Genomic DNA, 23,030 nt, shown 5'->3' on the forward strand with positions numbered 1-23,030 from the left:
GTTCATGTGCAGAGAGAACCTAAACAAAATTGAATCTGAAGCCTTTCTCATTGAAATCAGAAAATAATTAAATTCAAGCATATCCTAATTTTGTTACTAAAATGATATAAGAAATATATGCAAAGTATGTAAATATACATTAAATCTATAGGACATTTCAGCTTTCCATTTTCACCCAACGTGCCCATTAGTAATCTGAATAGGAAGTTTATTAACATGTAGTGATAAATTGGAGATAATATTTCATTGATGGCATAAAGAGATCAGAATTTGACTTGGTGTGTTTATTAACACTATTGAACAAGGTCTGTTTAAGAAACCAGAAGAAAACATACCCTATCCATTTTTTTCCAATTAATCTTAATTTCTGTTAGGCATGCCATGATTTGTAAATCAATCTTATATTTTTCCTATGGGAATACCTAAAAATTCACATTGAGAATATATATGCTTTGCTTTAAAGTGGCCTTTTAATGGTTTCTTTTTTATATTAGGCTTCCCAAAAAACAATTGGACAATCCAATGACTTCATTTTTTGCATGTTGCATTACGGTTAACCAACCCATAGAGGGGCCCTTAAAACAGGCTTCTCAGTTCAGTAATGCGCATGCCTCTTCCTAATTCCCTTATTGCTAATCATAACTAGGGAGAATAAATCCTGCTACGAGTTGAAAACCATTTTACAATTAAATTATTTATAAGAAGACCATAATTACATGTGTTATCTCACTTCATTTTTACAGTCTCTTACCATGCTTCAGACAAGCAAATTAGACATATAGTCCTGGCTGATACATGGGAGGGAATGTTGCAAAGGACATATTGTAATGACCTGAGTTTGAAAGGATCATGTAAAGGTTCATCACTTCTATCATTTCAGAGAGAGGAGCCATGAGACCACTGTTTTGTTGATTTGCTCTGCTTTGCTTTGCTTTTTGGCACTTCCTAGTAAACCCTCTTACCTAGGTCATTGCACAAGATGAAGAAAGATGGGACCTAACATATTTTAGGAATTCTTTCAGTGGTTCTGAAAACATACTTATTTTTCTATATAAAGCTAACACTGTTTCAATGTCTAATATATCACAATATATAATATAATATAATATATCATAATTGACCAAGACCAAATCCAGATGGTTCATACTACTAAGATAATGTTAGCATCTTGCTGGACACAGGAAGAATTTGCAGCTGCAGTAGATTATGAGATACTGGGACACAAACCTGTCTGCAGTCCCTTTGCTGATCTACTGGATAGAGTGAGCTGGGGAGAGATTCCACTCTGATGAAGAACAGTATTTTAAAGAAAATAGGAGCAAAGGAACTTTGCTTTCTTTTTCTTCATATCAACAAGATTTTTGGGGCAGAGCTCATTCAAAATTATCAAGATTTTGAATACTTCCATCTAGTGATATTTAGCCTTCCTCCTCTTCAAAATAAGGTTGACTAACCTTATGTAATAATTAATAATTACGTAAACCTGATGTAATTAAATGTCCTTGAAACTGTGTGCATGTAAGTAGAAGGAAACAGAGTAACTTGAAACTGTGTGCATGTAAGTAGAAGGAAACAGAGTAAGTAAGCGCACTGCCAAATAGCCTTATGGTATCGAGGAAGTACGTATGGCTCTCCTCTTCTGTCAAGAGGCTCCCCATTGCTCCCACTGATCTCAGTTATGGATCTGAGCATTTTCTTGCTGGTATCAGCAAAATGTTTTTGCTCATCCATCCCACTGATTTCAGGTTTTAGATCTGTATCTTCTCTGACTGACGCAAAACATTTTTTTAAATACATGTGCTGAGAAATCCCAATTTAAAAAAAAAAAACAAACCAATCAACAATTACTTAGGAACATGTACTGGTTTGGGCTGGGATAAAGTTAATTTTCTTCGTAACATCTCTTATGGTGCTGTGTTTTGGATCAGTGACCAAAACAGTGTTGATAACAAAATGTTTTAGCTATTGCTGAGGAGTGCTCTCACAGCCTCAGTGCCTTTTCTGTTTCTCACCCCACCAGCGAGCAGGCTGGGGGGCACAAGAAGTTGGGAGGGGACACAGCTGGGACAGCTGACCCCAACTGACCAAAAGGATATCCCATGGCATATGACGTGTTCAGCAATAAAAGGTGGGGGAAGAAGGAGGAAAGGGAACATTCAGAGTGATGGCATTTGTCTGCCCAAGTCACCATTAAGCATGATGAAGCCCTCCTTTATGGGAGATGGCCGAACACCTGCCTGCCGATGGGAAACAGTGACTGAATTCCTTATTCTGCTTTGCTTTACCTATAAGTCTATCTCAAGTTTTCTCGCTTTGACTCTGATTCCCTCCCCTTCTCTCCCACTGGAGGGAAGAGAGTGAGCAGCTGTGTGGGGCTGAGCTGCCTACCAGGTTTAACCTACAACAGATGCTGAGTGGTGATAATACCATGTCATTTACAACACCAAGTGCTTAAAAGCATGCATGATGAAAGCATCAGAAATCTTACTCTGACTACTCAGGAATATCTCATTTTCATTAGATAAGGGCAAAGGGATGACACTCCATCCAACACTAAGAAAACTATTTTGCAAGGCAAAACTTCCTTTTCTGAGATGAGGATATGGCGGTAACCACAGTATAAGCTGAGAAGAACCAGGACACGGTTTTGCTGAGTTAAGAAAGAAGGCGGCCATCTCGCACATATATGAGACTGGAATAATCTGCAGGGTCAGGAAATGTGAAGACTTTTATGAGAGGCAACAATTGAAGATGCAAGGTTGTGGCCTGAAATGACATGGCAAATGGCTGTCCTCCACAGTGACGTGGAAAGGTGCAAAAGCGAGAGGCTGTGGGAAGAGATGAGGAAATTTGCTTCAGCCATGAGGAGTTCACAGAGGTGGTGACCAGACATTACCAAGGAGACATCAGTTTGTATGGAAGTGGATAAGTCTGGATCAGAAACAGACATAATTTCAGCGCAGAGACAGCAGTTGAATTTATGCCCTGCAGTCAGTAGGTCAGGTAGGTTAAGGAAGGGATAGTGTCTCTGAAATCTGTTTGAGGACAAATCAGTGGAGAAATTGGCACGAGCAACACCAGTGGAATTGCAGCAGGCAGCCCAGCACCGAGCCACAGATGAACTCCAGGCAGCAAAAGTAAACAGCACTCTCAGCGTGCTTACAGATAAGAGGGAGAAGGGGGGTGAGATGGTAGTTGTGGAGGCAGGCAGGTTCAATGTGTGTTTTCAAAGTGGAGAGATTAAACACACACTTGGTTTTAGAGGAGGGAGAAGCCAAGGCAAATGACAACATACAGAGAGGAGCAGAAAAAGAAGAAAGCAAGCACTAGGGAGAGGACAAGATGGAATAACTTGTTCTGCTTAACACTTGTATCTGTATTGCAGATCAAAACTGCACTAATTTGGGAAGCAGTTTATATAATCCATAAAAACACATTTTATTAGCTTTTTTTGCTTTGAATCACTGACTTCTAAAGAATGAGAACAGCTATAAATGCTACTGTCTCCACAGGCAGCAATTTGGAAATAGAAGATTCATGGTTACGTGATAAGTGTATTTTCTTCATAAAAAAATGTTTGCAAATCAGGTTTAAAATAAGGGGAAAATAACTTAAAAATATTCTGCACTTCAGAAAATAATAAAATGTCTTCTTATTTTCCCCTGGTAGGCCACGCAATGCAGATTACTTTATGCAGGAAGCTAAACGGAAGAAGCATAAAGCAGATGCAATGGTGAGAACATTTTCTTTCCAGTTATGTTGCTCCAAATTATTTTTGTAATGCAGTTTCTTCATCAGTGCAGTATTGCTGGGGTAATTATAAAATCTATTATAAGGATGGCTAGGCTTGTTAAATTAAGAAATGTTTATATAATCAAATGTTCATAGCCCAATAAACTATGACTTAACAAATAATGACTTACTGAGATAAAGGCCTGGATAAATAAAACTTTCCATTTATTCCTTTGCTTTAATTAGTAACTATAGTAATGGAAGCTGTTTAAGGGATCCACATTCCTATCTTCTCAGTTTAACTAGCTGGCTAGGTCCTATAATTGTGTCACCAAATTTGGTCTGGTGGCTGAAGTATCTGTACTGTTTTTAAAGAGCTTTGGCTCTTCAGTGCCAAAAGAATGCTGGTTGCACGGCAGACATTTCCTAACACAACCAGAAACGCATAAAGATTCTGCAAAATCCTAGAGGAACACCTTGCACACAAAGGACTGTCGCAACAAACAGATTCTTGTCCGTGGCTTTGACCTGTCTAAAAATGTGGCCAGCAAGAAAAAGGGGAATCCAGCATTGTATGGAGAATTAAAGAGACGCTTGTCATCCCAAACAAATGGGTGCAACAAATTATGCAGTGCTCCAGAAGAGCTCCGCTTAGCCATCTCTCAGCTTTCTCCAAGGCTACGTTTGTTCAGCTCTATGAATAAGCTAGCACAGCCTTAAAAACATTAGGCCTCTGGGATGGCAGACGCGATAAATGGAATGGGACCCTGCATCAATATGGCTATCTTGCAGGTGGGAGTAGCTGCAGTCCTGCCTTGCTCTGTCTGACACACTTCGTTGTCAGAGCAGCAGGAAATAAGAAAGGTAGCTCAGAGCCTCTGTTCCTTCACCTCTTTCTCTCAGCTGTGCAGAATGTAAAAAGGCCAAGGAAGCAGAAGCAGGCCCTTAATTTAGGACACTAACACTGAGTTTTACACTCTACCTGAGTTTATTAGCGCAAATTTCCATGGTTTATTCAGTTCCATATTACTCTAAAGTGAGTCTTAAATCAGAAAATATTGCAGAGCAGTATAAATGGTGCATTTTAGTGTGTTGCTTTAAACAGAATGGAAAAGATCACTTAATATGCAAAGGAAATTCTTAGCCTGAAATGTTTTTATGGTAGACTCCCAAGAAACAGGAGGTGCAAGCATTATTCTCTGCTGTGCCACAAGTTTCCTGCATGAAAGTCTCTTAGGCACAGTTTAAATAGCCTCCCATCAGTACTAGGTGATTGAAATATTCTTCGCATTCTGCTTCCCTGCACAGTGGACCAGCACCTTACTTACACCTCATGAATCTCCCCTTGCAGGTACTTCCTTTCTCTCCTTGAATATGTAGGGATCCTGGAGGAATTGCCATATTTCCAAAGTGCCTCCAAGGCTCTTTGAATCACCTTGCTGGCCTGGATACCTCCTACTTCGGTGCTGCAATACCTAACATAGGCACTTAGAGTGAGCAGCCTGAAAATTACTCTAAGTCTCTCTGCTCCTTAGTCCCCCAGCTGTGAAACTGGGGTAATAGCACTTCCACCTGCACAAGAGCGTCAGGGAAAGAAATATAATAAAAAGTTTGTGAAGTTCTCCCATATGATCGCAATGGGAGTCGTATAAGAACCTAAAATAGATTGAAGCCAGTGTGCCATTCCAAAGTTACTATTTAAAATCTTTATCCCTTGGAAAAGAATAAGGTCCATTAACCTTTCACTGTGTGCATCAGATTTCAACCAAATGCATCCACTCCATTAACGGGCTTTATGTACCGCAGGAGTTCTGATTGAAGGAAAGAGAAGTCAGAACAGAGAGGTATTAGTATGATTCATCTCTGTCCACATCGAAAATGAAATTCTGAGGGCAGATAAGTGGTATGTAAGTGTACACATATGAACATTATGTGCACATTTGCATATACACCATCACTGAAAGTATATATATGCATATATATCCATATAAGTACACAAGTACACAGAGAGTCAAAAAGTACTGGAAAAAAGAAAAAAAAAATGGGACAAGGAAGGACGATGGCAGAAAAAGCTGAGGGAGCAGAGCAGTCCCTGAAATAGGAGGAGGATATAGAAAACAAATTCCTGCCAAGAGAAGAGTATGGTCAAGCAGTGCTGAAAATAGCAGGGATAAAGAAGACATAAGAACAGACATGAGCCTTTGAATAAGAGTAGTCAAAGTATTTAATTCTCATTCCCTTGTGTCAAGATAATCATTACCTTTCTTTGCTAAGCGATGAAAACTATATTTGCAAAGATGTGTGAAACCCTTCTTAATGAAAGCTGGAACGAAAGGCCTGAAGAGTTTGTGGGATTTCCAGCACTGGAAGGAAGCTCTGATAAACATCTGTCAGGAATGTCCTAGGCAGAGTTGATTGTTCTTTGGACAAAGATGTGGACCAAATAACATCTCATAGCCTTTTTACGCTCTACTTTCTGTACCTTATGATTTTTCACTGATGCACAGGGTTTGAGGGGTTTTAGCTTTTTCTTAGGAAAAATCATGATTATGAAGATATACCAACTTCTGGCAAGTTTACAGTTTATGTTGAGGAAAATGTAACCATAACTTGATGATTACACTATTTCTCTGTGTCCTTATTTTTTTCCCTCTAGGTGGAAAAGTTTGGAAAGGCACTGAATTATGCAGAAGCAGCACTATCATTTATTGAGTGTGGAAATGCAATGGAACAAGGCCCAATGGAATCTAAATCCCCTTACACAATGTATTCAGAAACAGTTGAACTCATCAGGTAGGAAGGGAGGAGATGACCTCAGGGGTTACTCTGTGCAAACATGCTTATCTACATTATCACATAATTTCCTAGATAGAGTAAAAGGCAGGAAGTGATGTCCTCCCAAGTGCCTGGTCAGTCATATGTGATGTGTATGTATTATCTGTGATTTCTATGGAAATTAAATCGGGAAACTATGTAGAATGCAAAAAAGAACCCCAAAGCTTTTCATATTACTTGAGTTGCAAATTACTTCATTTCATGATATAAGTCCCATGCTACTCAAAAGAGAAAAATAATAATATATAATACCAAAACATTCATAATGGAGTGGTAGTTTGCAAAATGTTGTAACATGTTTAAGACTGCAGTTTTAAGGTTACCCGAAAGAAGATGTGAGCAGTGATAGAAAAATGGACACTCAAGGTCCATTTGGTGTATATCCTCCTACTGTAGCAAATGGGCTCACAAAAGCAGTCCAGCTCACACTAATGCTGCCCCTGCATTTGGGCACCTTCACAGTTCTCCAAACAGGACAGTCTAGAATTCAGACCCACCCGCAGTCCCTATGAAGAAAGTTTTACTCTTAAGTCCTTTTCTCTGTTACCGTTGGTGCTAACAGTTAACATTAGTGACAGTGACAATAGAGAAAAACAAAGGTCAAAATCATTCCAGCAGCTCAGTGACCCTCTCCACAAGACAGCCAGCCCGCCCAGCCACACTAGCAGAGAAAGCTGCACTGTCAGTGACCGTGGCATCATTCCTCAGGACAATCAATCACACAATTTTCATCAGGACTAAGTTTATAGAAAGTAAAACATTTTAATTTTTAATCGTACTGATAATGAAGCAAAGCTTCTAAAACAATTGCATTCTTTTGGACTTAGTGTTGATGTGAAGATTTTCTTTCATGTTAACAATTCCATTGGCATTTTATTCCACTTAAGGCTGTCTTCTCATGCATTTCGTGGATTGAGGCCAGCTTTCTAACTGGAAGGTTATTAAACAGATTTTATTTTTTTTTCAGTAAGAGAGTATAGTACATTCTGTCTCTGCAATTCTTCCCTTCTTTTTTCCAAATGGTAGAAAGCTCTTTCTTTGCCTGCCCCATCTTTTTGCATAGTAGTAAACGTATGGTCCTAACTTTGGAAATGAATTTTGCTTGCAGATCCATAGCTTTCAATAATGTGTGTAGCTGTGGTTGTGTGTTAGTGTGAATTGCTGTTGATCTCACTTACCGCAGCTCAGAAAAATAAGTGGTTTGCTAGGTATGCCTGTTGAAACAAAATGTTCATACCAAATCTTTGCACAGACACCAGAATTAAAGTTTGAAAGTAAAGATAAGAAAAAACACAAGCAGCTAATTATGGAGAACAGGTATTTTCTGGTAACGAGCCTGGAAGTGCTGTGTGTTGTCCTAACCTTATCCATTGTTCAGGTATTCAGCTGGAAGCTGAGATTTACAGAAACTAATTTGTGATTGCATAGCACATACACTCTTGAAACAGCAGTGCTACCTCTGTGGATGTTTAATATTTATAGCATTTGAATGTAATGTCATATGAGCAAAAATAGCTCTGAGCCACATGTTTCCCACTCTGCTGTGCTCTGCTTGGAGGAGCAAATCTGGGTAGACACACTCAGAGCTGGCAGGGTGAGGGCAGCACCAGCTTCAAGGCAGGCTGTCTGCCTTCAAACGCTGTGAAAGCCTTTCTCTGTGAACTCTGTAACCAGGTCTCCACAGCAGCAGAGGTTATTTCGGTAGGACAGCATCACCTCAGCAGCTAGGCTCCCCTCTGGACTGGAGGATGTTCAAGGGAGTTACTGCTGTTTAAAAAGGTGCCGGGAGGCACTGCTAATGGCAAAAGAGCTCTGAAACACAACCAGAAAAAGCACATATATGTCTGGTAACTTGAGCAAATATGTATAAGGGGGCAGATTAAATGGCACGGGCCAGCTTAGCTCTCTGACCAGTGATATAAAGCTGTCTCAGTTAACTCACATTGGATTTTTTCCTTTTGCTAAAGGTATGCAGTGAGACTAAAAACCCACTCAGGCCCCAGCGCCACACCAGAAGACAAACAGCTGGCAGCATTATGGTTAGTAGATCAAGAATTCCTCAAAAGGCTTCTTTTCTGCAGCAAGCCAGTTCTTGAAAATCAGATGCTGGATGCAGCCAGATAGGATTATGTTGTCTATTGAAATTAAGAGAATACTTTGTGCTCTGGGAAGGCCCAGCCCTTGTATCGCTGTAGCAGGTCTGCATTCTGTCTCTGTAAATAAGCAATTCATACTTATTGGCTGTGACAGGTCAGCTATGGTATGTCAGCGTAATTAATTTTTAAATGCCTGATGGTTTGTTGTTTTTATGACTGATATACTTTTGTACCAATAGCTCGGTAATTTCTTTTGTGGCTGACATTTTAGGCTCAATAATCATAAGTTATATTTACATTATATGAAGGGAGATATGGTGATGGTGATAATTAAGGCTTTTGGAGTACCTTCTAAATTGAGATTTCTAGCTATATATGCACGCACCTTAGATTCTATAGGATGATTGCTGATTGCTAGTAAAATACTAAAATGTTATTAAATCAAATTTTAATTTAATACCTATGTAGTTAATACATAAAATACCTATTATGTGGTTACTGATTCTCAGTAAGTGGACATTTACAATCAGCAAGTGTGTTTTTAACATCTATTAACCATCTGTTAAAAATCCAAATTAAATGCATCTTTAGCCTCCATAAATAAGGACTCCTAATTAATCATTTGTATAAAAAAGAAGAAAATATCGAGATGCATTTTCTTTTTAAATGCCCTTTCTTTGTCACTGGTTTGCTGTGCCATCGGGAGGAGCACAGAATGCGTTAATGGCAACTGCTTTAAAAACGCTTAGGTGGGAAAATGACTAAAGAACGGTAAAAAAAAAAATAAAGCCATATTACGAAGGGTTGCTCAGAACTGTCAGAGCGCTTCGGTGTGTGCGGAACCACATCCAAATTCACGGAGCTGCTGCATCTGTTTCAGCAGAAAGGTCAGCGAGAGGGAAAGCAGACGGTGCCTTCTCTGGGCGATGAATAGCAATCTTAACTCACCGTCTGCCAGCGAGCAGATGAGCTGACACCATTTGCATATGTGCTGTACCTGTGAAGGTGACAGAGTGAGAGTTATGGTGGCTGCGAGGCCACCGCATCCCCCGGCTGTTCCCAGCGCCCGCCGGGCAGGCTGCCAGGCAGCCGGCGCGCCCCGCTCCGCTTCTCCTAGGGAGAGACTGCCCTCCAGCGGCCAAAGGCAGAAATTCACCGTCTGCTTTCAGGACCCGAGGCAAACGGGCTGAGAAACCCTGGCTGGGATTTTTTTTCCAAGAGCAATTTGCTAATTCGAGGGGGCTGCTGAGGTCTGGGCAGCTCCTGGGCACGGGGAGATGGGGAGCGCTCTGCGCTCCCAAACTCAAAGCACCTTCTGGTGCTTCAGTTCGGCTCTGAGACTAAATACTGCTTTTAAAAATAAGGCCTCTGCTGCCAAAGGAAAAGCAAAACACAACAGATTTTTGCTTCAAAAACTGTGTTATTGTGGGGCAATCCCACACTTGCCAGTCAAAAAGCTTGCTGGGGTGGTGATTCTTGGTTCAGAAAATAGACCGGTACACCTAAAGCCAATAGCAAAGAGTTTGTGTCCCCTGAATGCTGCTTATCAGTTATTGTGAAGTATAATTATAGTTAATAGCTATTACTCTTATTTAATTACATAACACTGAAGGTGCGTGGCACTCTGCAGACTAATGAGGACCATGGGAGCAGACAGTTCCAGTACAGCACGTTGAGGTTTTCAGCCAGCTGCTGGTTCCCTCTGGCCTCCAGGCTCCAACACAATCTCCATTCTGGCTTCCCACAGAGGAGTTTGGCCAGTGAAATCTGGGCAAGTCTGAGGTTTCCCAGCCATCTCCAGCTGCTGGAAGACACCACTGCGTGTACACAAAATACACCCATTGTAAATCTAGTTCATTTTACAGGCACCCCAAAAGACTGCCTTTGCATTTACAAAAAGAAATACAAAAAAATGTGTGTGCTGTGTTCCAGGCCTGTAATGACCTTTTCATGGGAGAGGCCTTTGGTCAAGTGTGCAGGCTTCAAGTCAGAGTCAAGGCCTGGGTACCCAAACGTGGAAACCTTTCTGAGTATAATTTGTTTAGTACCTCACTGGTAGCAGCTGTCAGTGTGACCCGTCCTGGCTGCAATACCTAGCCTTGCTCATGAATCCACGGCAAAGTGTGAAGTACTGTAAAAAAATGGTAATAAAAACTGTCAGAAATGTGCTGTCAGCCTTTCAGTCTGTGTTAGTTTAAGAATTTAAGATAATTCATTGGGATTTCTTTTCAGGGGACACACTTTACCTTCTGCTTTGCTTTTTGTTCTAGTTACCGCTGCCTGGCCCTTCTGTACTGGAGGATGTTCCGACTCAAGAGAGACCATGCAGTCAAGTATTCAAAAGCTCTTATTGAGTATTTCAAGGTACATTCTTTATGGCATATTTTTAGATCAGTATGTCATTATAGGAAATACAGCATCTTACTAAAACAGCAGCTGTGCTGGGCTTAGGTCTTTCCCTGAGTAGACAGTAGGGTTTTACCACAGACTCCCATGGCAACACCTGGTGTCTAGTCAGTTCTGTTGTCTTCACTAGGCCTCCTCTTTGCAAAATACACACCACGTCCCCTCACAAAGGATAAGAAATTTATTGTACTAACAAACAGGTATTTTCAGGTTATTCTTGGTCAATTGGCTAGTGCTGTCTAGCTCTGTGGCAAATAGGTTTTGCAGATTTTGCTCTAAGAATCCTCTCCAGGATTACACTTCCCACTAGGCTACCTGTGAGTTGAAGACTTTGATCTAGATCAGTCATCAGCTGCAGGGCTTCCACTTAGCATCAACAGGGAGGCTAGTGCAGTGGGACCTTCTTACCCAAGGAACTGGCAAACAGCCTACACTGACTTCAGTGGGAGCTGTACAAAAGCATCAGATGGCAACCAAACCACCTGCCATGTGACTGACACAGCACTGCTGGTTCACCCTTCCCACTTTGCTTCACCTGCTACTGCTTCTGTTCTCCAGTCTCTTCTAGGTCCAAACCCTGGTTATTATGACTAAGACAGGAATAAGGAAGTCATTAAAAGTATTTTAACGTATTTTACTTGACAGGCAACCTTTCCTTGGGAAGTATCTCAAGAACAAAACAGGTGGAGCTCACCTAGGAGTCAGTCAGTCCAGCATTTGATTTACAAACACAAAATTAGCCTTTATCATTCTAATTAAAAAAAAAAAAAAAGCATACAAGTTCTTTAAGACAACCTATTTTGGGGACCTGAACAGCTGTTTGCCTCTGAACACATCTGTTGGGGCTTTTTTTGCAGAAGGAGGTACCTTGAAATGAAAAACATCCATCCTTCGACATTTTGTTAATAAAAAAAAAAATCAAATACAAGCACAAATGCTCATGACCGGATTCTGAACACATGAAGACAGTGAAGGAAATTGACAGATCCGTTATTGTCAAACTGAAATTGAAGTCATTGTAATTGCTTCTAAAATTTTAGCAATATATAATTCAACACGTTATGTTTCTCTAACAATGACTTGATTTCAGGGGAAAGAAATATGTGCCTATTACAGTACTTTATTTTTCTTTACCAGTTCAGAGAATACCTGCATTAAGAACAGGATGGTCAGGCTCTCAACCATGTAAAATGTCTCGTACTAGCAGACAGAAACTGTTTCACAGTAAACGTAAAATGGACTTACACTCTGCTGTAGTCAAGATGAGCTTGTTTTTTTGCAGAGCTCCTGCTGATATAATGATAGCGTAGTTTCACATTAGAAAGTATTCTCACCTTTGAAAGTAAAAATGGGGAAAAAATCCATTTTCTATAATTTTCTGTGGAAAACAAGCCAATTCTCCACTCATTTCATATTTGGTATCTAAAAGCTTTCAAAACCAAGTGACGTGAAATGCTGACTGCATTAAGAACTTCCACATATATTATCAATCAAAGAAAGATTTTAAACCTCGTCACACACATTTGCAGGGAAAATTAGACACATTTCTTTTAGAAAAGAAAAAATGATTATTTAAATCTCCTTTTAAGTATTTTATTTCCATTATAAAAAAAATACTGCAAAATAAGCCACAGATATTCAAGGGACAGACACATTTGAGAGCATAAAGAAACCAGGAGAATGGGTAAGCAGAGTTGGATAAGAGGTGGTCTCTTACAACATTACGCTCTTTCAAATCCCTACCCCCACCTTTCTGGTGCAGAACTGAGAGGAAGCTGGAGCAATACACCTAAAACTTGAGAAAAAAGGTATGGAAAGTTGTGAAGTAAGGCAGAGGCTAGTTACATTTATAGCAGAAGTATCCCTGACTCCACTTTGATTTTAATATTTTCCTGCCTCCAACTCTGTAAGTATATAACATGTACTCAGTTTCCATTACACTAGAAAAATGAAGGCCAGTAGTTGAGACAGATCAGAAAAGAAAAGGGAAAAAAAGAAACTGTTCTGTAAGAGGAACAAATGTCGAGGATTCCCAGGCTGGTTCTGTTTAGGATGGTAAGAGCTTTTCATTTTTTTCCTTTCACACCTTAGCCCTTCCTGCTAAAAACAAAAAGAAGGGGGAAAAAAAAAAGAAACTGAAGGAAGAGGCCCCTTTGTTACACTGCAAGGCTTATTTTTCATACCACTTACCTGGGATGTAGAAGGCCCAGTGCCAAAAGGTAGGAAGAATGCCAGGGCACGTACAACACTGACGTGATCACTGCTAAAATACAGCCAGTGTTGGTGTGCACATGAAGGATGTGGGAACACAAGAGGCAGTTCAGAGAACACATCAAAACTAAGAAAACAAGATTTTTGAAGAGAGTCTCAGGAGATGTGTCCAGTTTACTGCAGAACAGGTTAAGAGAGGATGTGATCATTGTGTATATGGAAATAGAGCTGATAGTACCAGGCAACATGCAGTTTTTCTGACATTGGACCAACAAAATCCAAAAGCTAGTACTGAAGTTAAGAAAATTCAATCTTGAAACCCTGAAACAGAATCTGTTTTTTCTAACTGAGAGGCCTGCTAAACGTTAGAACAGGACACAGGAGAACAAGGAGGATAAATAGTGTCTTAGGATTTATATATTACTAGCTATCCTTTTTAAAAAGAGTAAAATAAAATACATTTTTAATGTAATTTAGCTTCTGGTAAAAGTTCCATGACTGGTGGCAAAGGGAAATTACAGACTGAGTGTCCTGGGGGATTACTCCTGGCCTTTAAATCCATGAAGCTCTGAAGCCCCTTTTTTATCTTTTTTTCCTTCCTAAGCCATGGGAGAGCGAGAGGTTTTGTACTGCTGTTAATGTTTTTAACTCCTGCAGCTTGCAACACCTGCAGCCTTGCATTTCAATAATATCCATAGACAGATCCTGAGCTGCAGGACTTCATCGGTCTCCTGTGGTTGTCCAGAAGGGAAGGTTGTTCTCAGCTCACAATTACCTGCTTGTATGGTTTCAGGGGAGAATGTGAGGAGGTCGCTTTCTTCTAAAGAATCAGAGACTGGCCATTGCTGAATATGAGGCTGTGGATGGCACGGCCTAGAGAAGTTTTGTTTCTCAGACTTCTGGTTTTCACATCCTTCTTTCTCATAGGCCCAGGATTAAATCAGCCACTGCACTTGGGATAGGGGAGGAGTTTTTCCACAGGTCAAATGGGCAGGAACCTGCCGGTAAATTCCCACCAGTTCTTGCAGATTAACTACTAGAATCATTTTAGCCTTTCAGTTTCCATCATTGCAGACACCTGAATTTCTCCTGCTCTGTAAACATAGTGCTTGTACAAGGTAGTCTTTCCTCAAGCAATGAAATTCCTTAGCCTAAGCACAGTGCACCATGGAGAGTCTTAATGACCACAGGTATACAAGAGATCACATTAAATGATCTAATGTCCCCTTCCAGGGACTTCTGGGGAACCCTTCAGCTAGAAAAAATCACCAGCCTACAAGGGCAGTCTCTGATCCTGTGAATGCTGCCATATTCAGATTGAGGCGAACAGCTCCAAGAGGAGCAATTGTGAAAGAGAATCTTGAGCCTGGTGCTTGAAACACCCATCTCAGCTGAGGGAAACTCAGATTCGCATCCCTGTGGTCAGCCAGGCTGAGCAGACTTGCAGAGCCTTGCAGGTCCTAGGGAAATGACATCTGTCTTTGAGGGCAGGAGAGTGGGAGGAAAACCTTGTTTTCTCTATCACAAGAGATTCCAGCCTAAACTTCACAGAGTTCTGGCAGCAATTTCTTCTGAACGCCTAGGATTTCTGGGAAAAGTTTCCATTTCAGCTAACATGTTTTCCTAATTGGCCCCCATCCCAGTGTGTTTAATAGACTGTGATTTGTGTCTGTGCTGCAGCATTGCTTCATCACAGCACCAAACTAGGCTGAGTGGGTTTATTACATCATGAGACTTGAATACTTGTATCTATGCAAATTTTTCTTTAATTTTCTTTACTTTTATACTGTTTAATGTTCTTCATTTTGTAGTCTTATATAAATTATATGCATTGTTAAATACTTTTTCCTTCACAGAATTCATCAAAAGCTGCCCAGAATCCGTCTCCTTGGGGTGCCAGTGGAAAGTAAGTCACACAGAAACTTACATCAGATTGGCAGTATGTACAGAAAATTGTGTTTTCTTACCTACAGTGTGTTCTGATTGTCTCATGTTTTTAATTCCAACACCTTTTAAGTAACTGTATTGACATCTGTTTCCAGGAGCACAGGAACTCCATCACCCATGTCCCCTAGCCCTTCTCCAGTCAGCTCTGTGGGTTCCCAGGGGAGCACAGGGGCCCCTTCTCCATCTCCTATCATCAGCATCCCGCAGCGCATTCATCAGATGGCTGCCAACCACGTCAGTATCACCAACAGCATCCTGCACAGCTATGACTACTGGGAGATGGCTGATAACCTGGCCAAGGAAAACAGAGGTGAGTGAGTCAAGGCAATGGACTATTGCAGAAGACTGTCACATGATTTTGATCAGGAAAATAACTATTTTGGCAGGAATCCTGACTGCAAGGTAGGACTGCAGAGGTGATTTTTTCTTCAGTCTGCTCCTAGTCTGTTCCAAAATGGCCCACACCAGCAATTTTGATAGCTGTCTCAGAAGCATTTGATTTTTTTCTTTATTTGGCTGGTCAGGACTGGTGACAGACAGGTCACAGGCATAGCTGTGGGCAGCATTCACTGCCATCTGTGTCATTCTGGAGAGAAAGGTTTGTGGGAAGCAAGGCAGCTTCCTACTCCCCAAAGTCGTGGAGCTGGATGTGATGCACTTATCCAGACCAAGTCAAAAAGCAGGAGCACCCTTCCTTTCTGCAGAAGGAATGAACAGCCCCTGGCCCTCCCCCCATCTGAGCAGACACAGATGGGAATGAGGGGCCTCACTCTCTCTTCAGAGAAAACTTCTCTCAGCTGAACTGGTTTCCATAAGCAATCGCCTCGGCATCTGAGTTGATGGTAAAGTATTCCTTGGTTTTCAGGTTAATTTCTGTATTTAAGGCGGGGGCAGGATTCAAATCAAAATGAGGACACCTAAGTGTAGGTGCGTATGTATGAGTTGTGGGGGCTCACTGCAGCTGATAGAGCTTTGTTCAATACAAACAGCAGAGTTCAGACAGCTGTTCAGTTCACCCTGAAGGGGAGGCGGGGATACAATTCAGTTGCCTAACCATAGCTGCCAAATGCCATTTGAGGCATCCTTACCTACACTGCCACTCTAGAAGCCTCCTGTACATCCTGTGTTAGATCTGCCAGTTCAGACTATACGTATCAACTGCCTAAGAGCATCTCAAATGGGCGCTACATCCCTCTAAGTAGGCAACTGAATTAAATCCCTAGTGGTTAGTTTCCTTAGGCTGGGTGGACCATGTTGTACAGGCCTTTGTTTCTCTGTCATGGTAGTTTAAATGTCTAGCATATGTACAGCTAGACACTTATGTGTAGACTTTTTGATTTAAGTTGTCCTTAATCTAAAAATAAATCTTGCCGAGCATCTGTTTGCTTTATCAAGACTCAATGGAAATTAATGAAAAGCAAAGCCAAAGAACTCACTGTTTTGTTCTTTAAAAAGAAAATTGTTGTGCGTCAGCCTGTAAGATCATAAACCACAGGGCTTTAAAATTAATCTCACCAGCACTAAACGTTCATTCCTATGAAATGTTCAGCTTGACTCAATTTGTAAGAGAATAAAATCTATTAAAGGGTGGCAAATACAGCTTCACTCTTCTGATGCTGAATCTTTTTTATTTCTGTAGATTTTTTTAATGACCTGGATGCATTGATGGGACCTATCACTTTGCACAGCAGTATGGAGCATTTAGTTCAGTATACTCAACAAGGACTTCACTGGGTGCGGAATAGCGCTCACTTGTCATAATGACTGTGTGCCATTCACATGGACAGTATTCCTTTCATGGATAATTCAGTTATTCTGGACACTGTGCTACAGAAATAGTCAACCACAGCATTGATCCAAACAAAGGTGAATATTTCTTCAATACTGAGCAAAATTTTTCTGAACGTAGACATGTATGTGTGCATATATACAGTATACAATGATGTCTCTTCAGGATTAATTGTTCTATACCACTCTCCAAACATTTTCATACATTAGAAATACTGGAAAGAACTGATCTTAATGCACAAAACATACCCTTTCTATTCTTGTACTGAAAAACTCAGAAACCAAAATCTCATGGGTTGATTGAACCAAGTGCAATAAGCACAGATCCCTGTTCAGGAAAGCACTCAACAGATTCTTAACTTTAAGCTTGTAATGAAATCCTGTTGATTTCAGCAGAGCTTAAGCACATACACAAGGGCTTTCCTGAATTGGAATGAACGAAGGCAAATCATAAACATGGAGAACTTTTACTGCAAGCATGGACGCATCACAGAATTTTCCATACGAATGTGCCATCTCCCTGTTACTTCCCCACTGGGGCACAGAGGAGTTGTGTAGTCTGCATTAAGTTGGAGAAAGACGGCATTCCTTCACGTGCAGTAAGTTTCAACAAATTGCATGCATTCCTTTATCTCCTGTCTTTTTAAATAACTTTACCTCTTGTTCAGCTCCTCACCAACAGTATAACCTACAGTATCAAGCAAAAAGCCTGAAAACAGATTTGCTGATAGCAAGAACTTAAAAGAGATGGTGGGAAATTGCATTCTGTTACTGACAGTAAATAGATAATTGGTGAAAAAAAATGGCAAACTTCAATCTACTTAGTCAAGAAAATGTGTTAATTTCAGCTGCATACACACAGAGACCAGGATATATCTGTAACAGTTGTTGGCTTTGCATGGGAAGGCTTCATCCCACAGATTTGACTTTCATATCTTTTTCATCTAGCAGAAGCTTGCAGTATTTTCTTCTAGGCTGTATGGGAGCATTACATGCAATTTCCTTTATCTAGGAAGCTGAGTTTGCTGCTCATCAGGCTAAGAACTGTTTCCTATCATAATCCTCTCACTCTTCATGCATAATCCTCAACTAGGCTTTAACGTTTCTTGATTTATGGGATGTTTTCAGTTCCTGTTGACAAGCTGTGTTTTTTCATGCCAGAAGAATTAATCCCACAATAATTGGAGTTTAATCTGGGTCAGCTGAGGTCAAGGCCAGTTCATATCAACTGTGCATATCATTCCATGCATTTTTGTTCATTTTCAGTGGTTTTCACACACTTAGTTTTCCTTTTCTGTATTGGAAATATTTTTTTTTTTTTTTGCAATCAGATTTGCAGCCTTTACTCAAGTCAGCAGCTCTGGTGACTTTCAATGGATTGTTCTTGTCCGAGTCACTGGCTGAAGCCTTTGATTGTTGTTTTCTAGTCTAATTTACTTACATATTAAGGAAATGTGAGTACAAAAGTCTCTTTCAATAGAAAATAGAAGCAGAATTAGCCACTGATATTGATTGATTGGTCCCTGCTGCCTTTTTTTCCTCCACCATTTTTTAAGAGCTCCATTTTGAAAAAAAAAGATACCAAACAATGTGGCACGTTTTCTCAGTAAAACATCTTTGTTAACACAGACTGTACCCTGTGGTAATGAGTGGGCTTGAGAGCACACTTAGCCCCACATATCTGCATGTTTTTTTGTTGAGACTGCGTACCATACCTCCAGGTATTGCTCTGACTCAGAGCATTCACCCCATTTGAAGCAGCTCAGCAGCGTAGCTACTGAGGAGCTGCTCAGCCCCAAGCCATCCGATACTTAGGTACTCATTCATGCTCAGATACTTCCCCTCAAAGAGAAGTCCTGAGCTCAGGCTGTGGTCAGTTCTTAGCATGGACGTGAGTGCTGCAGTGTGGCTAGCTTTAAGAGTGAACACGGACCTGCCTTTAAATGACAAAACACACATCCTCCAAATCCTCCCATTGCTCTTAACTCTGGCTGCTACCCACCCCAGAAGGAACAAAATTTGTTTGGTCACAAGTATTGTGGAGAACTTGATCGGTGCCTTTCTGTTTATGACTTGCCTGATCTCCAGCTGTGGATGTCTGTCATGATTTACTAGACTAGTAGCAACGGATTCTGTCAGCTGCTTGAATACCATATGAAGGTACTGTGGTATTTCTCCTCAGATCAGGAAAGTGAAATTCCAGTTAGATTAGCTTCTGTTTTCTTTGACAGTGCCTATGATGTTTATCTTCAGATAAGTCTGGGGGTTGGGAGCCCTTACTGCTATTTAATGTTGAGAAATTTTAGAAGTGATTACTTGCCTTAAATGGAGTTTAGTTTATTGGACATGTGGCATTTGAGTTTCAAATATGGAACTCTGAAGCATGTTTATTTTACTAGATCGGGGTATTTTTCTTAATCACAATGAACTCTTTGTATGGATGTAATATGTCAAGAAACTTCAAAGAAATGCAAGAATTAATGCTGTCCTGATGTAACATTTCCAAGTACTAAGAATCTCTTGTAGATGATTGTCATTTCTTGCGCATTGTTCTCATATCGAATTATTCCAGCTAAAATACCCATTGCTTCCATGGAAAAACACACTGGTTTTTATTTTTTGTGCTGGCATCATCTGTGTGTCTGATGAGAACACTGAGCCTTAACTTCTGGTGACGTAACAGGATGAAATAGCAGGCACTTAAACCAACTAGACACATAAATGGATTAGAGGTTTTGGCCTTCTCCCCATCAGGTTTCTTGCAGCTATACTATTTTGGTGAGGTTATTTAGAATACTCTTTTGTGCAGACTATTTGCTGTATATGGTTGCTGCTGTTTAGATAAACGAATGTGGCATCGTGACAATACTTCATTTCATCTTCTTAGAGTCTGGTCTGGAAAAGTGCATGTGGCATTTAGATCTAGTCCAGTTATTCATATGCTCCACCTTAAGAACCTGAACAGTCTTAGGCACTTCATCATGAGTCAAAGATGCTCTGTGTGTTCTGGATGGCACCAGAGGAAACTGTCCTTCAGAGTTCCATGAAAGATACTGACTTGTTTTAATCTGCTGTAAAAGTCCTGGAACATGCAGGCTTCTTTACACCATAGCAATGTTCAGGTTCGTGTTGGGAAAGTAAGAAGTCATTCTGTACAAATCCGGAAGGATTATGCCTGGAGGGAGAGGTTTGCTTACAAACAGAGGCTTCTCAATCAGACAGCGTTGGTAAAGCAGCCTATAGGATCCTCACAGGCAGCAGGAACATACAGACCCCTTGGCCTTAATCCTTTATAGTATTTCACAGCGGCATGAGTGACAGGTAAGAACAAAGCATATGCAGAGGTTCAAGTGTGACCAAAAGCCAAGCATGGTCCTCCCTGTCACATGGCAGGATACCCCAACCCCTTTTTTGCCTATTCATTTCATCCAAATATTACAGGGTTCCAAAGGAAGAGATTATAGTGAGCAGAGGACCTTAGGTAAAGGAGGTTAAGAAGATCAAGCCCTAAGTGTAGATACAAACACATATGTATATACTGTAAATCTAAATAGTAATAAAAGTCACTCAGCATGAAGGCTATTACTAGTGCCTACCATTGATCATCAAGTACTCATCACCGAGCAGCCATATCACCTCAGAAGTGCAGTAACTGTTATCAAAATAATTTGTGTAACTAATTAATTTATAAGAAATGCACCTTTGGGACTGTGCCATAGTATCTCCTTTGTAATACAAATGTTCGACCATTTTTCATGCTACTGATTCAAATCTAAATCACTGAAATGTCAGGTTAACTTTTTTTTTGGCTAGATGAGGACATCTACTTAGACCTGGCTAATCTGTGCTCAGTTCATCTACCCAAGAGACTTTAGTAATCACCAGCCTTAACACATATATAGTATATACTATTCACTGACTTAGTTGTAGGTTTTAATCCAAATGAAAATGGAATTTGTGAAATGATTTGGATTAATGGCATCTGCTTCAGATATACTTGCAGATGTGACATTAAATGATTCATGACTTTAAGCAGGAAAGGTTGAATTTTATATAAATAACAGTGAATTAATTCCTTGATCTTTTTACAAGAGGATTTTTTTAAAATGAAAAGATTGTCAAAGCAATAGGTTTTTTAACTCTCCTAAATTTTCTGGAGGGCCATGGGTGCATGGTAAAAGCTATATTAAGAACATCTCCTTCTGCAATATGCCTTGCCTTTACATAATCCTCTTAATATGTCAGAAAGAAATGTTTCTTTTTCACACCAACAGCAACATTTCCCTCCCCCATTCAGGGAGAATCCTCAAACTAAGGAATAAAATCTCCTGGCACAATAGAAATACAAACAATGCCTGAAGAATATGGACTTGTTAAGGTAACAATAGAAGTTTGGCTGGCACAGACATAACATGCCTCTCATTTTGGTATCTTTTTGTTAGCATTTATATCACATATTTGAACTCATTGTGTTTGAAACTAGAGAATTAGTCTGATTTTCATGTCTTAAAAAGGCCTGATCACTATCATAATTATAACTGTTATATTAGCTTATGTGCTGTGCACCAAGGGCTGGAAAGGCTTGTAACTATGGACAAATTTGTCAGAATGCATTCAGAAAAGCATTTAAATGATCTTATGTCTAGTCTGCCTCGAAAACTGGAAACCAATGACCCTCACCCAATACTGTTAGCATGAAAATTTGGCTACTTTAACGTCTCTCATAAGGCTGCCATTTGCCCTCAATAAGGCCAAAACTCTATTTCTGGTGTTACTGGTTGCCATGCTGGAAATTGTTCTTAAGGTTAATTAACAAACTGGGAAAGTCATTTTAGGCCCTGTTTGTGCTTACCTCACCAGAGTTACATAGAAGAAAAACACTAATATTTGGAGCATCCAGGGCTCCACCATTCTTTCAAAAGACTGTGGTTTTCCACAGTGGTGGGACACTGTGGGATTCAGCTGCGGCTATTTCTTCAGTTCCTCTGCCTCTCAAACAGGGTGCCGCAGCATGGAGCAAGTAACCCACAGGTTGCATAAAGGGACTTGCTTTCCCCCACAAAGCCAGCAGCAACTAGAGCAAGGCTCCCTCTCGGTTCCAATCTGTGTAGCTTGAATCTCACATGCTGTAGCTTGAATCCCAGCCTTACCCCTGCTGCCCTTGAAGGACTCCAGAGGGTCTAAGGAAAACAACAGAATGACGAAAAAACGGGGATTTCCTCTGTCCCAAGGCACGTATTCCTTTTTGGAAGTGAATATAGAGAACAGCATGGATCATAAGGCACTCAGGTCTCATGTTTCTCATATGTACTAACACAGGGATACTTAACACTTATCTGCCTCATAGGGCTTTATGAGAATTAATTAATGTTTGCAAATCACTTTGTATCCTCAGAAGGAAAGTGCTGTAGAAGAGCTAGGGAAAAAACTGCTAAGTACACTGGATGAATTTCACCCCTGAGTCAAGAGCTACAAGACCCTCAAAATCCTTAAATACCATGTAAGCTCTTGATGTAAGCACCAGAGTATATAAAACTTGTACTTAGCACTGAGGGGAGTCACAGCCTAGGTGGAATTGCCATTCCCAGAGTATCTATAACTTCGATCCTGGTAGAGAGCAAGAATTACAACAGTACATAATGGGGCAAACAGTGCAGGTTAACCAAGAGCTGTGCAGCCATCCTAAGAATTTCAATTTTTTTTATATCTTTGAGCCACTTTGTATTTCTGTGAAAGAAATTTGCCTCCCTGGTCGTACCAAGTGCGTTTCTCCTAACAGCCTCAGAAGTATCCAAAGCATTTGTTATTCCAAATCCAGCTTCAAATAATTTCAAATCAATGAAAATTTTCTTTTGGGATGGTGCATTGCAGAGAGGACTAGTTGCTTAACAAACATTTAAAAAAAAGTCTCTCTCATAACAAAATATGTGTCTGTTTGTGATGCATATTGCCAGTATCTGAGCTGGGAAGTCAGATATGTTGGGAGCAGAATGTTTAGGGAGTTACTTCCCAGGT

At 40.4% G+C, this 23,030-nt stretch overlaps 1 protein-coding gene across 1 annotated transcript; it reads left to right on the forward strand.

The window, feature by feature from the left end:
• Positions 1-4,470: 4,470 nt before the first annotated feature.
• Positions 4,471-16,988, forward strand: LOC102058274 (ALF transcription elongation factor 3). Its single transcript, XM_055702739.1, has 7 exons — positions 4,471-4,524; positions 6,389-6,525; positions 8,535-8,606; positions 10,934-11,027; positions 15,137-15,186; positions 15,323-15,537; positions 16,867-16,988. The coding sequence occupies exons 1-7, from the start codon at positions 4,471-4,473 to the stop codon at positions 16,986-16,988; spliced, it is 744 nt and encodes a 247-aa protein (XP_055558714.1).
• The last annotated feature ends 6,042 nt before the right edge of the window (positions 16,989-23,030 follow it).

This window comes from Falco cherrug, chromosome 2, assembly GCF_023634085.1.
Source record: "Falco cherrug isolate bFalChe1 chromosome 2, bFalChe1.pri, whole genome shotgun sequence".
NCBI lineage: Eukaryota > Metazoa > Chordata > Aves > Falconiformes > Falconidae > Falco > Falco cherrug.